At 36.9% G+C, this 15,256-nt stretch overlaps 1 protein-coding gene across 9 annotated transcripts in view; it reads right to left on the reverse strand.

Annotated features, from left to right (window-relative positions):
* FRS2 (fibroblast growth factor receptor substrate 2) overlaps window positions 1-15,256 on the reverse strand; it is a 121,224-nt gene that overhangs the window by 9,797 nt on the left and 96,171 nt on the right. For 6 of the 9 annotated variants that reach the window (XM_060305735.1, XM_030866308.2, XM_060305732.1 and 3 more), the window contains 2 exons: window positions 5,797-5,891; window positions 189-280 (listed from right to left, as the gene is read on the reverse strand). In XM_060305735.1, coding sequence (XP_060161718.1) covers window positions 189-254 — 66 coding nt within the window. In that variant the 5' untranslated portion in view covers window positions 255-280; window positions 5,797-5,891. The remainder of the gene's footprint in view (window positions 1-188; window positions 281-5,796; window positions 5,892-15,256) is intronic. The other 3 variants (XM_060305736.1, XM_060305737.1, XM_070046416.1) reach the window with 1 other exon arrangement.

Genomic DNA, 15,256 nt, shown 5'->3' on the forward strand with positions numbered 1-15,256 from the left:
TTTCACACTGTCAGTAAGAAATGTTGTCATCATTTGTTAAAACAAGAAAAGGCAGAATGGACAAAAAAGGAAAATAAAAGGATCTGAATACAAAAGTGAGGAAATAATAAGACATGTTAATTAAGTGAAGTAAAAGAAGAGCATCCAGGTAGGCAGTGAGAGCTACATCTCAACCAGTTTTTACTGACCTTAAACTTGTTCCGATGGTTATCTGGGACAGTGTCTTTATCTGGACAGCTACAACAGCTACCCATGGCTTCTTCAGAAGACCATGTGAGCACTACATGAAAGATAATTTGCAAAAAATTATTAGATGTAAGATACAAAAGTCAAAAAACAGAAAAAGACACTAGAAATCATCGAACATAAGCCCTGCGTTATTTTGATGAGGAAAACTAAGCCTAAGGAAATAAATGGCTAGAGCTAGATTTCACACAACTAGCTGGAGAATTTTACTGAGCAACAAGAAGAATAATTCTGTGAGGGAGACTTCACAGAAATCTCAAATTTAATTTGCAAAGGTCTGCCTATTTTAAAATTATCTAAAAGAAACCAATTTAAGTTCTCACACATAACACTATTAAAATAAAGTCATTCATGGAATTAACCGTTTATGGCTTATTAGAAATTTCAGTCCCTCTTTATTAATAAATTTCCAAAAGGATGCTAGACTTCTGGCTTGGCAAGTATTTTGATTCATACCATGCATTGTAGTATTCTTTACGTATCCCAACAGACAAAATTGGTTAATAAGACACAAAAACAAATCTGGAATAGTTCATTAAGAGAGAAAGACAACTCAAAATTCAAGCTGTAACTTAACACAGAGAATACTGGCAAAACTGAAAGAGTGTGTCTATCTAATCCCTTCCCACAGAAGGTTAGAGATAAGTGGTTACAGTGACATTAAGTGTTGAAGAATACTGCAAGTGAACAAAGGAAAAATTCAAAACTTCACTTACAAACAAGAGAAAGAATGAGAATGGATGTGACAGTATTTGAAAAAAGGGGGAAAGAAGGAAGCATAAGAAGCTATTAAACATTAAAAACATAAATCTGATTAAAATTTGCCTAAAATTCTTCAGCAGATCTTCACTACCTTCAGGAAAAAATGCAAAGCTCATCAGTATGACACATGGTCCTTCACAATTCGGTCTCTGTCTACAAAGACAGTCTAACCTCTTCCCTCCTCTCTGCTTTGAGTCCTACCCAGCCATACTAAACAGTTTCCCCAGAGCATCTTGTTCTCTCACACCCTTCCATGCTGCTCCTTTCTCAAGATTCAACTTCAGAGTACAGTGCCTTCAGGAAGCCTTCTCTGACTCCCACCAACTGGGCAAGTTATATTCCTTGTGTACCCCCAAAGCACCCTGAGCTTCCCAGTATCACAGCATCTTTCACACTGTTTACTCAGTAAAAACTGTGATAGACTGTTTACCTATCTATCTACTTCCCTCCACTTTGAGCTCCTTCCCAGCAGGGATGGAGTTTATTCATTCTTGCATTCCCTGTGCCTAACACAATACCTAGCACACAGGAGGTGCTCTAAGTCTCTTGTGAGCTGAACGAACTGCACTAAAGGAAGATAAAGAATGCTGGCAGGTGTAAGGATCAAGCAGATAAAAAAGGATACTAGTGTATAAACCAAAGGAAGTGATAAGTAAAATAGTAAAGTTAAATTAAGACTCATATTTGGTGGTGTCCTTGCACTGGTGAGAATGGCCATCATTAAAAAGCCTACAAATAATAAATGCTGAAGAGGGTGTGGAGAAAAGGGGACCCTATTACACTGTTGGGAACATAACTTGGCGCAGCCGCTATGGAAAACAGTATGGAAGTTCCTTAAAAAACTAAAAAGAGAATTGCCATAAGATCCAGCAATCCCACTCCTGGGCATATATCCAGAGAAAACTCTAATTTGAAAAGATACATGTACCCCAATGTTCATAGCAGCTCTATTTACAACAGCCAAGACATGGAAGCAACCTAAATGTCCACTGACAGATGAATGGATAAAGAAGATGTGGTATATATACATATACAATGGAATACTACTCAGCCATAAAAAAGAATGAAATAATGGCATTTGCAGCAACATGGATGGACCTAGAGATTATCACACTAAATGAGGTAAGTCAGACAAAGAAAGATAAATACCACATTGTATCACTTATATGTGGAATCTAAAATATGACATAAATGAACTTATTTACAAAACAGAAACAGACTCACAGACATAGCATCAAACTTATGGTTACCAAAGGGGAAAAGGGGTAGGGGAGGGATAAATTAGGAGTTTGGGATTAGCAGATACACACTACTATAAATAGCATAGATAAACAACAAGGTTCTGCTGTTTAGCACAGGGAACTATATTCAATATCTTGTAATAAAACATAATGGAAAAGAATATGAAAAATTATATATATATACATATATAACTGAATCACTTTAGTGTACACCACAAACTAACACAACATTGTAAATCAACTATACTTCAATTAAAAACGTAAACAAATAAATTTATATAGGGAAAATGTGTGATGACATAAGGATAAATAAAATCTTGTTACATAAAAGAAAAACAAGATTCATATTTGGTGTCTTAATATGCCAGTTAAGTATCATGGTATAAAGATGACTAAGTCACAGGATGTACCTCTGAAGAGCCATGAATCTAAAGGGAAAGACAGAGATGTCAACAGATAATGCATTATGATAAACCTCATATCAGAATATAAGAAGAGTTTCCTGGGCACAGAGAAAGAAGCAACTAACTTTCTGGGTTAGGAAGGGCAGGAAGCACCATTTGAGCTGGTACTTTAAAAGGTGAGCAGAAACAGTGTGCTAGGCAAAAAACAGAAATAGGCACTTGAGACAAGATAAAAAATTAGGTGCAACGATAAAAGTCATGAAAGGTGGCAATGTATTCAGGAGAAAGTGAGGCATCTAGTACGACTAGAGTGCAGGGTAGGCTGTAACACAAGCATGAGACAAACCATAAAGCATCCTGAACAACAACCTAGGGATCTGGGACTCCAACTAACTTGAAGCTAGCCTGCTTCCAATGTCCCTGTAGTCAAATGGACATGACTCTATCATGGCACTTATCACATTCTACTGTAATGTTGACCTGTCTCACCACCCACTTCACTGTGATCTCCAAGAAGATAGGAACTGTGTCTTCTGAATTTTCTAAGGCAATAAGCATACTGTTTGACATAGCAGATATTCAATAAATGTTTAATTTTTAAAAATTAGTAAATGTTTAATAAATTAGAAGATGAGGAGGCCAAAAGAATATTTAAAAAAAAATTTTAAAGCAGACAGATAATTGATAGAAACAAAAAGTCTTCTTGAAATTACTTATCCAGCCTCACCACTGAATACAAAGAGCTAAATGGTTACTACAGTGTGGCTTTTGCCTGAAAAAATAATGCCTCAAGTAAATATTTTTCAACTATTTCTCAAAAGAAGTAGAAAAAGCATTCTTCCACTTGACACCTTCACAGGCGACCTGTTAAGGCAGCACCTCCGATTTTGTCAGGGATATATGAATGGTGGTACAACCTACCTGGTGGTACAACCTACCTGGGGGCTCTATTCACATTGAATGCTTCAGTTCAGTACAAAAATAGTTAATGAAAAGCCTACCATGTGACACAAAATCCTTGTATGCCACTCCAAAGAGAATGAATTTCATCCTACACAAGGTGAAAAGCCAATGAAGTATTTTAAGCAGGAAAGTGAGGTGGTCAGGAATTCATTTTAGATACCTCCATCTGCAGGGTAATTTTAAGTGGAAGTTTAGCTCAGAGGAAGGGAAGCCAGTGAGAGACTACTGAAAAATGGAATACGCCAAAGACTTAAAACCAGAGCAGCAATAGTAGGAATAAAGATGAAAATAATGAATTTTAAAAATACTTAGGAAGACAAGTCTGCAGCACTGAGTGTCTGGCTAGGTATACAGGAAGTAAGAGGCAGTTTTCAGGGCGGCAGATGAAGGGTGCTGGTTCCATTACTTGAAATAGGAAAAACTTTCTCAGGTCTTCGAGAGGAAGTGATGGTGGTTAGTTCAGTTTTAGACATGTTAAATTGAGATTCCAGAGAACTACCAAAGGAAGACTTGCAATAGAGAGGTAAGTACATCAGAATGGGTTTGAGGAAAGAGGTAAAATATTGGGACACACGGTATTTGAAACTGTAAAACAGAAGACCCTGATCAAGGACAGTATAAAGAGCAGTCTGCAGTTAAAATTCTGGGGAACACAAATGCGCAAATACTGGAGTAGAGAAAAACAAGTGAAGGAGAAGAGAAACAATCAGAATAGTACAAACTAAGAAAAGAAAGTGTCAAGAAGGAAGGTTCTATCCATAGTGGAGTGTTAGGTAGAGGCAGAAGCCATTCAGCAGTGAGCAAATGGAAGATAAGGAAGTAGTCCTCCAAAGAATAGAAAAGGCTCTTTCAAGAACACAGTTGGAAAGGAAAGCCTAAAGTGATAGGGTATGGTTGGACATGGTTTCAAAAGAAAATATGTTGCTTGAGTTACTTATTGTTTTAAGGTGACATAGATTTATGCAGGTTAGTAATCAGTATGTCAGTAAAGGTTAAAGAATATAGGAAAAAAACAAAGGACATAGACGGCTACAGGATGGATCAAGACGGAGCGGGGAGGCTAGAGAAGATGAGTTCCGGGGCCCAGATTAAGAAGTCTGCCCACAGAAGGAGTGCCTTGTCCTCTGACGAGAGAGAGCAGAAAATAAGGATGGGTGGAACACAGTAGAGAAGCAGAAATAGGTAACACCTATCATCCTAAATTTCTTTGGTAAAATAGAAGCCAAGTTTGCACAATGAAGGACTTGAGGATTATTCTCTGAGAAGCTACCCAAGAAAGGTAGCAGGATTATTAAGTAGGCTATGCTGAGACTTAGCAGAAGCTGGAGAGTAAGATTATGCTATTTTTCTAGCTGTACTCAGCAGTCCAGAGGGTAGACAGTTCAACTGACCCAGGGTCAGAAGGTAAAAAGACAAGGAAATTAAAGGATATTGGCAATATAGGGGTTTGAAGTAATGGGCCATCAGGTCTGGTCAGGAAAGAAGCAAGAAAGAAGAGGGCTGATGAAATGAGAGAAACGGAGGGAGGCAAAAAGGAACAGGAGGCCTCAGTAAGGCTGAAGAATAGGCTTAGTAGGAGTAAGACTGTGAAACAGCTGGGACTACAGGCAGTTGTAGTCAATCTTCCAGCACAGAAGGAGATTTTTAATGTGAAGTTTTCACCCACATCTCTGACTCCTCCTCCTGAAGCATGAATTCCCAGGCAGGGGGAAAGGCAAGACACTAGATAGTCTGCATTTATGACAATCAGATTAATACCTGGAGAGTGTCTGAGTTATGTAACACCCAATAATATGTACAAATACCTATAAACACTTGATGAGAAACCACGTGATCTCATCATCTTACCCAGTCAAGTTTATAACTCAGCAAAAACACAAAAAGACGTACTATACTCCCTCAAGAAAGCCACATAGGAAAGTAATAAGGGTACATTCAAGAACAAAAGGTAGCTTCTGTTTGGGAAGATCAATATTGCAACAAGTGTGTTGGGTATTTTAAATTAGTAAACACTGTCATGTTTAATTAAAGCCAATTGTCCTAATTTTTGGGAAGTGGGAGGTGACAACATATAAGGAGGCAAAAAAAAACTGCATTCAAGAAAACACTATTAAAATCTCTAGTTTAAAAAATGTAATTGGTGCACTTAATGACTTTTTTAAAAGTAAACTTCAACTTACCTAGATCTGGCCATTAATAGTCTTAGCCTCTGCTGCAGCATCAGGAGTTTAATCATACTTCAAAACACCATGTTTTCTTTGTTTGCTGACTTAACCTACAATTAGCAAGAAAAAGTCAAGAATTTGTTATTTCTTTAAAAACAGTTTTCCTTATGAGACTTCTGGCAGCACTGTTAGTTCAGTTAATCTATTTAAACAAACTAAAAAGACTGAATTTTTGATTAAAATATATATAATTTATAAGATCTATTCTAAAAATTAATATAATGTGTACATGGTACCATCAATACAGCCTTTTCAAAAGAAAAGTAAAAATGCAGTAGCTTACGTTTCATGATGTCTGGATATCAGGACCTTTAGAAGCCATTGATTTTAGCTTCTCCACTACAGCTATGACATTAGACAACACACTTCTCTATATTTATCTCCACAGCCATAAAATGAAAGGTTAGACTAAACTACCTCCAAGGTTCCTTTCCAGCTCTAAAACCCCATTTTACCCAAGGGCAGGCTAATTCTCCATATCCAGTCACATCTCTTAAACCTCACTGTCCCTCTGCCGAAGAGTGGACTGTCTTTAGAATCCACCCTCTGTATCTTCTAATCCACAAGACACCCCCAGAATCAAATCAGAAGAGTCAGTCATGAGAAAACAGTATGAACTAGCATGCCATAGTCACAGAATAATGATATAAATTACAGCAATAAATTACAATCTAGAGTTTTAAGAGATTTCAATATACTTCTGAAAATTTTCTGGTTAATTTATTCACTTTCTATAACACAGAAAAAAAATCATTCACTCAAGCACGAGCACTAGCATTTACTAAATAGCTATACTACAGTAGGCGTTATGTTAGGGGTTTTACAGAGTCTCATTTTATTTTATTTTTTAATGAAATGAATTTCTTTTATTGAGAAAAAAAGAGACAGTAATAAAAGCTGTATGAGTGGTGCCAACCAAAAAACTTAAGGAGTGCTCAGAAAGTCAGAGCAGTTTATTTATTTATTTTAGTTTAAATTTTTTTTTTAATTCTTGAATTTTATTTTATTTTCTTGTACAGCAGGTTCTTATTAGTCATCAATTTTATACACATCAGGGGACACATGTCACTCCCAATCGCCCAATACATCCCACCACCACCCCCATCCCACCGCCACTTTCCCCCCTTGGTGTCCATACGTTTCTCTACATCTGTGTCTCTTTTTCTGCCCTGCAAACTGGTTCATCTGTACCATTTTTCTAAGTTCCACATATATGAATTAATATACGATATTTTTCTCTTTCTGACTTACTTCACTCTGTATGACAGTCTTGAGATACATCCACGTCTCAACAAATGACCCAATTTCATTCCATTTTATGGCTCAGTAACATTCCATTGTATATATGTACAAAATCTTCTTTATCCATTCATCTGTTGATGGGCATTTACGTTGCTTCCATGAGCTGGCTATTGTAAATAGTGCTGCAATGAACATTGGGGTGCATGTGTCTTTTTTTTTTTTTTTTTTGCGGTACGCGGGCCTCTCACTGTCGTGGCCTCTCCCGTTGTGGAGCACAGGCTCCAGACGTGCAGGCCCTGCGGCCATGGCTCACCGGCCTAGCCGCTCCACAGCATGTGGGATCTTCCAGGACCGGAGCATGAACCCATGTCCCCTGCATCGGCAAGTGGACGCTCAACCACTGCGCCACCAGGGAAGCCCACATGTGTTGTTTTGAATTACGGTTTCCTCTGGGTATATGCCAAGTAGTGGGATTGCTGGGTCGTATGGTAGTTCTATTTTTAGTTTTTTAAGGAACCTCCACACTGTTCTCCATAGTGGCTGTATCAATTTACATTCCCACCAACAGTGCTAGAGGGTTCTCTTTTCTCCACACCCTCTCCAGCATTTGTTGTTTGTAGACTTTCTGATGTTGCCCATTCTAACTGGTGTGAGGTGATACCTCACTGTAGTTTTGATTTGCATTTCTCTAATAATTAGTGATGTTGAGCAGCTTTTCATGTGCTTCTTGGCCATCTGTATGTGTTCTTTGGAGAAATGTCTATTTAGGTCTTGTGCCCATTTTTGGATTCGGTTGTTTGTTTTTTTAATATTGAGCTGCATGAACTGTTAATATATTTTGGAGATTAATACTTTGTTGATTCGTTTGCAAATATTTTCTCCCATTCTGAGGGTTGTCTTTTCATCTTGTTTATGGTTTCCTTTGCTGTGCAAAACCTTTTAAGTTTCATTAGGTCCCATTTGTTTATTTTTGTTTTTATTTCCATTACTCTAGGAGGTGGATCAAATAAGATCTTGCTGTGATTTATGTCAAAGAGTGTTTTTCCTATGCTTTCCTGTAAGAGTTTTAGAGTGTCTGGTCTTACATTTAGGTCTCTAAAGCATTTTGAGGTTTTTTTTTGTGTGTATGGTGTTAGGGAGTGTTCTAATTTCATTCTTTTACATCTAGCTGTCCAGTTTTCCCAGCACCACTTATTGAAGAGACTGTCTTTTCTCCACTGTATATCCTTGCCTCCTTTGTCATAGATTAGTTGACCATAGGTGCGTGGGTTTATTTCTGGGCTTTCTATCTTGTTCCATTCATCTATGTTTCTGTTTTTGTGCCAGTACCATATTGTCTTGATTACTGTAGCTTTATAGTATAGTCTGAAGTCAGGTAGTCTGATTCCTCCAGCTCCGTTTCTTCCCCTCAAGACTGCTTTGGCTATTTGGGGTCTTTTGCGTCTCCATACAAATTTTAAGATTTTTTGTTCTAGTTCCATAAAACATGCCATTGGTAATTTGACAGGGATTGCATTCAATCTGTAGACTGCTTGGGTAGTATAGTCATTTTCCCACTATTGATTCTTCCAATCCAAGATATGGTATATCTCTCCATCTGTTGGTATCATCTTTAATTACTTTCATCAGTGTCTTATAATTTTCTGCATACAGACCTTTGGTCTCCCTAGGTAGGTTTATTCCTAGGTATTTTATTCTTTTTGTTGCAATGGTAAATGGGAGTGTTTCCTTAATTTCTCTTTCAGATTCTTCATCATTAGTGTATAGGAATGCAAGAGATTTCTGTGCATTAATTTTGTATCCTGCAACTTTACCAAATTCATTGATTAGCTCTAGTAGTTTTCTGGTGGCATTTTTCGGATTCTCTATGTATAGTATCATGTCATCTGCAAACAGTGACAGTTTTACTTCTTCTTTTGCAATTTGTATTTCTTTTACTTCTTTTTCCTCTCTGATTGCCATGGCTAGGACTTCCAAAACTGTGTTGAATAACAGTGGCGAGATTGGACATCCTTGTCTTGTTCCTGATCTTAGAGGAAATGCTTTGTTTTTCACCATTGAGAATGATGTTTGCTGTGGGTTTGTCATATATGGCCTTCATTATGTTGAGGTAGGTTCCCTCTATGCCCACTTTCTGGAGAGTTTTTATCATAAATGGGTGTTGAATTTTGTCAAAAGCATTTTCTGCATCTATTGAGATGATCATATGGTTTTTATTCTTCAATTTGTTAACATGCTGTATCACATTGATTGATTTGCATATATTGAAGAATCCTTGCATCCCTGGGATAAATCCCACTTGATCATGGTGTATGATCCTTTAAATGTTTTGTTGGATTCTGTTTGCTAGTATTTTGTTGAGGATTTTTGCATCTATATTCATCAGTGATACTGGTCTGCAATTTTCTTTTTTTGTAGTATCTTTGTCTGGTTTTGGTATCAGGGTGATGGTGGCCTCATAGAATGAGTTTGGGAGTGTTCCTTCCTCTGCAATTTTTTGGAAGAGTTTGAGAAGGATGGGTGTTAGCTCTTCTCTAAACGTTTGATAGAATTCACCTGTGATGCTATCTGGTCCTGGACTTTTGTTTGTTGGAAGATTTTTAATCACAGTTTCAATTTCATTACTTGTGATTGGTCTGTTCATGTTTTCTATTTCTTCCTGGTTCAGTCTTGGAAGGTTACACCTTTCTAAGAATATGTTCATTTCTTCCAGGTTGTCCATTTTATTGGCATAGAGTTGCTTGTAGTAGTCTCTTAGGATGCTTTGTATTTCTGTGGTGTCTGTTGTAACTTCTTTTTCATTTCTGATTGTATTGATTTGAGACCTCTACCTCTTTTTCTTGATGAGTCAGGCTAATAGTTTATCAATTTTGTTTATTTTCTCAAAGAACCAGCTTTTAGTTTTATTGATCTTTGCTACTGTTTTCTTTGCTTTTATGTCATTTATTTCTGCTCTCATCTTTATGATTTCTTTCCTCCTACTGACTTTGGGTTTTCTTTGTTCTCCTTTCTCTAGTTCCTGTAGGTGTAAGGTTACATTGTTTATTTGAGATTTTTCTTGTTCCTTGAGCTACGCTTGTATAGCTATAAACTTCCCTCTTAGAACTGCTTTTGCTGCATCCCATAGGTTTTGGATCATCGTGTTTTCATTGTCATTTGTCTCTGGGTATTTTTTGATTTCCTCTTTGATTTCTCCAGTGATCTACTGGTTATTTAGTAATGTATTGTTCGGCCTCCATGTGTTTGTGTTTTCTATGTTTTTTTCCCTGTAATTCATTTCTAAGCTCATAGCGTTGGCCAGAAAAGATGCTTGATATGATTTCAATTTTCTTAAATTTACTGAGGCTTGATTTGTGACCCAAGATGTGATCTATCCTGGAGAATGTTCCGTGCGCACTTGAGAAGAAAGTGTAATCTGCTGTTTTTGGATGGAATGTCCTATAAATATCAATTAAATCTGTCTAGTCTATTGTGTCATTTAAAGCTTGTGTTTCCTTATTTATTTTCATTTTGGATGATGTGTCCATTGGTGTAAGTGAGGTGTTAAAGTCTCCCACTATTACTGTGTTACTGTCGATTTCCTCTTTTACAGCTGTTAGCAGTTGCCTTATGTATTCAGGTGCTCCTATGTTGGGTGCATATATATTTATAATTGTTGTATCTTCTTCTTGGATTGATCCCTTGATCATTATGTAGTGTCCATCCTTGTCTCTTGTAACATTCTTTATTTTAAGGTCTATTTTATCTGATATGACTATTGCTACTCCAGCTTTGATTTCCATTTGCATGGAATATGTTTTTCCATCCCCTCACTTTCAGTCTGAATGTGTCACTAGGTCTGAAGTGGGTCTCTTGTAGACAGCATATATATGGGTCATGTTTTTGTATCCATTCAGCAAGCCTGTGGCTTTTGGTTGGAGCATTTGATCCATTCACGTTTAAGGTAATTATCGATATGTATGTTCCTATGACCATTTTCTTAATTGTTTTGGGTTTGTTTTTGTAGGTCCTTTTCTTCTCTTGTGTTTCCCACTTAGAGAAGTTCCTTTACCATTTGTTGTACAGCTGGTTTGGTGGTGCTGAATTCTCTTAGCTTTTGCTTGTCTGTAAAGCTTTTGATTTCTCCATCGAATCTGAATGAGATCCTTGCTGGGTAGAGTACTCTTGGTTGTAGGTTCTTCCCTTTCATCATGCCACTCCCTTCGGCCTTGTAGAGTTTCTGCTGAGAAATCAGCTGTTAACCTTATGGGAGTTCCCTTGTATGTTATTTGTCATTTTTCCCTTGCTGCTTTCAATAATTTTTCTTTGTCTTTAATTTTTGCCAATTTGATTACTATGTGTCTAGGCGTGTTTATCCTTGGGTTTATCCTGTATGGGACTCTCTGCGCTTCCTGCACTTGGGTAGCTATTTCCTTTCCCATGTTAGGGAAGTTTTCGACTGTAATCTCTTCAAATATTTTCTTGGGTCCTTTCTCTCTCTCTTCTCCTTCTGGGACCCCTATAATGTGAATGTTGTTGCGTTTAATGTTGTCCCAGAGGTCTCTTAGGCTGTCTTCATTTCTTTTCATTCTTTTTTCTTTATTCTGTTCCACAGCAGTGAATTCCACTATTCTGTCTTTCAGGTCACTTATCCGTTCTTCTGCCTCAGTTATTCTGCTATTGATTCCTTCTAGTGTAGTTTTCATTTCAGTTATTGTATTCTTCATCTGTTTGTTTGTTCTTTAATTCTTCTAGGTCTTTGTTAAACATTTCTTCCATCTTCTCGATCTTAGCCTCCATTGTTTTTCTGAGGTCCTGGATCATCTTCACTACCATTGTTCTGAATTCTTTTTCTGGAAGGTTGCCTATCTCCACTTCATTTAGTTGTTTTTCTGGGGTTTTATCTTGTTCCTTCATCTGGTACATAGCCCTCTGCCTTCATCTGGTACATAGTCCTCTGCCTTTTCATCTTGTCTCTCTTTCTGTGAATGTGGTTCTTGTTCCACAGGCTGCAGGATTGTAGTTCTTCTTGCTTCTGCTGTCTGACCTCCAAATAGTCTCATTTTAATCTATATATTAACTTGAGTTAACAAATATGACTGATACCCAAAATGAACATTTCCAAAACCATGAACCCACACACAAACAAAATTTTTCGTTCTGGACTTATAACCTGTATATAAAATCAGGGGTTCAGCCAGGTGTTTGCTTACACCCCTTGTGAGCTGCTGCTACACCCCATATTAGGGTGGGCAGCAACCCACTGCCTTTTCCTTAGCACAGCTTTTTTTTTCCTCCAGAAGCATACATCATGCTTTGTCTCTGGCTTATAAAACTGTCCAGGTAATTCTACCATAAATCATTTCTCTTATGTGATGTTCGTCTAGCTCTCTCAAGAGATTTTAGCCAATTGACTAAGAAAAATCTCTCTTCCTCTTTTTATTTGTTCCTCTTGTAAGCATCCCACAACCCCTATCCTGAAATGAGTTTATTCATAGTAAATGTGATTAAGAGAAGTGAGAGTAATCCATCTATAATCCTATATCAAGGAAAAGCTTTGAAATGAAGTTAAACATACAAAAGAATCAGTGTGCCAACCTATAAAGCTCTTGAAAATATTAAAAATCCTGTTAGAAACTCTTTCTCACCTTCAGATCTTTTTTTCTTTTTTCTAATTTTTAAAATTGTGGTAAAATACATATAAAATTTACCATCTTATCCTTTTTTTTTTTTTTTTTTTTTTGCGGTATGCAGGCCTCTCACTGTTGTGGCCTCTCCAGTTGCGGAGCACAGGCTCTGGATGCGCAGGCTCAGTGGCCATGGCTCACGGGCCCAGCCGCTCCGCGGCATGTGGGATCTTCCCGGACTGGGGCACGAACCCATGTCCCCTGCATCGGCAGGCAGACTCTCAACCACTGCACCACCAGGGAAGCCCAATCTTACCCATTTTTAAGCATACAGTTTAGTAGTGTTAAATATAGTCAATATTGTGCAACCAATCTCAAGGACTTTTTCATTTTGCAGAAATGAAACTGTATACCCATTAAATAACAACTCATTTCCCCTTTGCCCAAATTCTGGCAACCACCATTCTACTTTCTGTTTTCATGAGTTTGACTATTCTAAATACCTCATATAACTGAGATTGTACACTATTTATCAGTTTGTGCCTGTCTTAACTCACTTAGCATAATGTCTTCACAGTTCATCCATGCTGTAACATGTGTCAGAATTCCTTTCCTTTTTAAGACTGAAAAATATTCCACTGAATATATACCAACACTTGCTAATCCATCCGTCTGTCAATGGACATTTATCTATGTTCTGGCTATTGGAATAATGCTGCTATGAACATGGATGAACAAATATCTCTCCGAGACCCTGCTTTCAATTATTTTGGATACATACCCAGAAGTGGTACTGCTGAATCATATGGTGGTTCTACTTTATTAATTTTTTGAGAAACTTCCATACTGTTTTCCACAGTATATCTTTTTTAGAGAAATGTCTATTCAAGTCCTTTGCCCATTTTTGAATCAGGCTGTCCTTTTGCTGTTGACTTTTAGCATAAGTTCTCTGTATATTCTGGATATTAATCCGTTATCAAATATATGATTTGCAAATATTTTCTCCCATTCTGTGGTTGCCTCTTTCACTCTGTTTATAGTATCTTTTGAAGTAAAAAATTTTTTTTTCATTAAGTCCAATTTGTCTACTTTTGCTCTGATGCCTGTGCTTTTGGTGTCACATCCAAGAAAGCACTGCCAAATCCATGTTGTGAAGCTTTTGCCCTATGTTTTCTTCTAAGAATCTCACTGTTTTTTGTCTTATATTTAGGTCTTTGATCCAATTTGAGTTAATGTTTGTATATGGTGTTAGGTAAAGGTCTAAGTTAATCTTTTGCATGCAGATACTGAGTTGTCCCAGAAGCATTTGTTGAAGACTTGTTTCCCCACTGAATGGTCTTCGTACCCTTTTCAAAACTTATTTTACCACATATGTGAGGGTTTATTTCTGGGTTCTCTGTTCTATTCCACTGGTCTATATGTCTGTATTTATGCCAGTACCACACTGTTTTGATTATGTGGCTTTGTTGTAAGTTTTGAAATCAAGAATTGTGAGTAATCCAGTTTTAAGACTGTTTTGCCTATCCAGGGTCCTGAGATTCCATATGAATTTCAGGATAGGTTTTCCTGTTTTTGAAAAAAACATCATTGGGATTTTGACAGGTATTGCAATGAATCTGTAAACCTCTTTGGATAGCACTGATATTTTAATAATATTGTATCTTCTAATCCATGAATATCAGATGTGTTTATTTATGTCTTCAATTTCTTCAGCAGTATTTTGCAGTTTTCATTGTATACGTTTTTTAATTCCTAAGTATTCTATTCCTTTTGATGCCACTGTAAAAGGAACTGTTTTTGTAATTTCCTTTTCAGATTGTTCATTGTGATGTACAGAAATGCAACTAACTTTTACATTTTGAGTTTGTATCCTGCTACTTAGTTGAATCCATTTATTAGTTCTGAAAGTATTTTTTCTGTGGAATCATTAGGGTTTCCCACATATAAGATCATCTTACCTGCAAACAGATTATTTTACTTCTTTCTTCTCAATTTGGATAACTTTTATTTCTTTTTCTTACCTAAGTGCTCTGGCTAGAACTTCCACTACCATGTTAAATAAAAGTCGTGAAAGTGGGCATCCTTGCCTTGTTCCTGATCTTAGGGGAAAAGCTTTCAGTCTTTTACTATTGAGAATGATGTCTGCTGTGGGTTTTTCATATATAGCTTTCATTATATTGAGGTGGTTTCCATCTATGCCTAGTTTTTTTTAATGCTTTTATCTTGAAAAGGTGTTGAACTTTGTCAAATGCTTTTTCTGCATCAATTGAGATGATTGTGTTTTTTTCCTTCATTCTGTTAATGTGGTGTATTACACTGATCAATTTTCATGTTGTACCATCCTTGCATTCCAAAAAGAAATCCCACTTTACCATGGTATATAATCCCCTTATTATGTAGATGAATTCAGTTTGCTAGCATTTTGTTGAAGATTTTGGAATCAATGTTTACAAGAGATATTGGTCTGTAGTTTTCTTTTCTTGTAATGTCTTTGTCTGACTTTGTTATCAGGGTAATGCTGGCCTCATAGAATGAATTAGGAAGTGTTCTCTCCTCTTCAATATTTT

This window comes from Globicephala melas, chromosome 10, assembly GCF_963455315.2.
Source record: "Globicephala melas chromosome 10, mGloMel1.2, whole genome shotgun sequence".
Classification (NCBI taxonomy): domain Eukaryota; kingdom Metazoa; phylum Chordata; class Mammalia; order Artiodactyla; family Delphinidae; genus Globicephala; species Globicephala melas.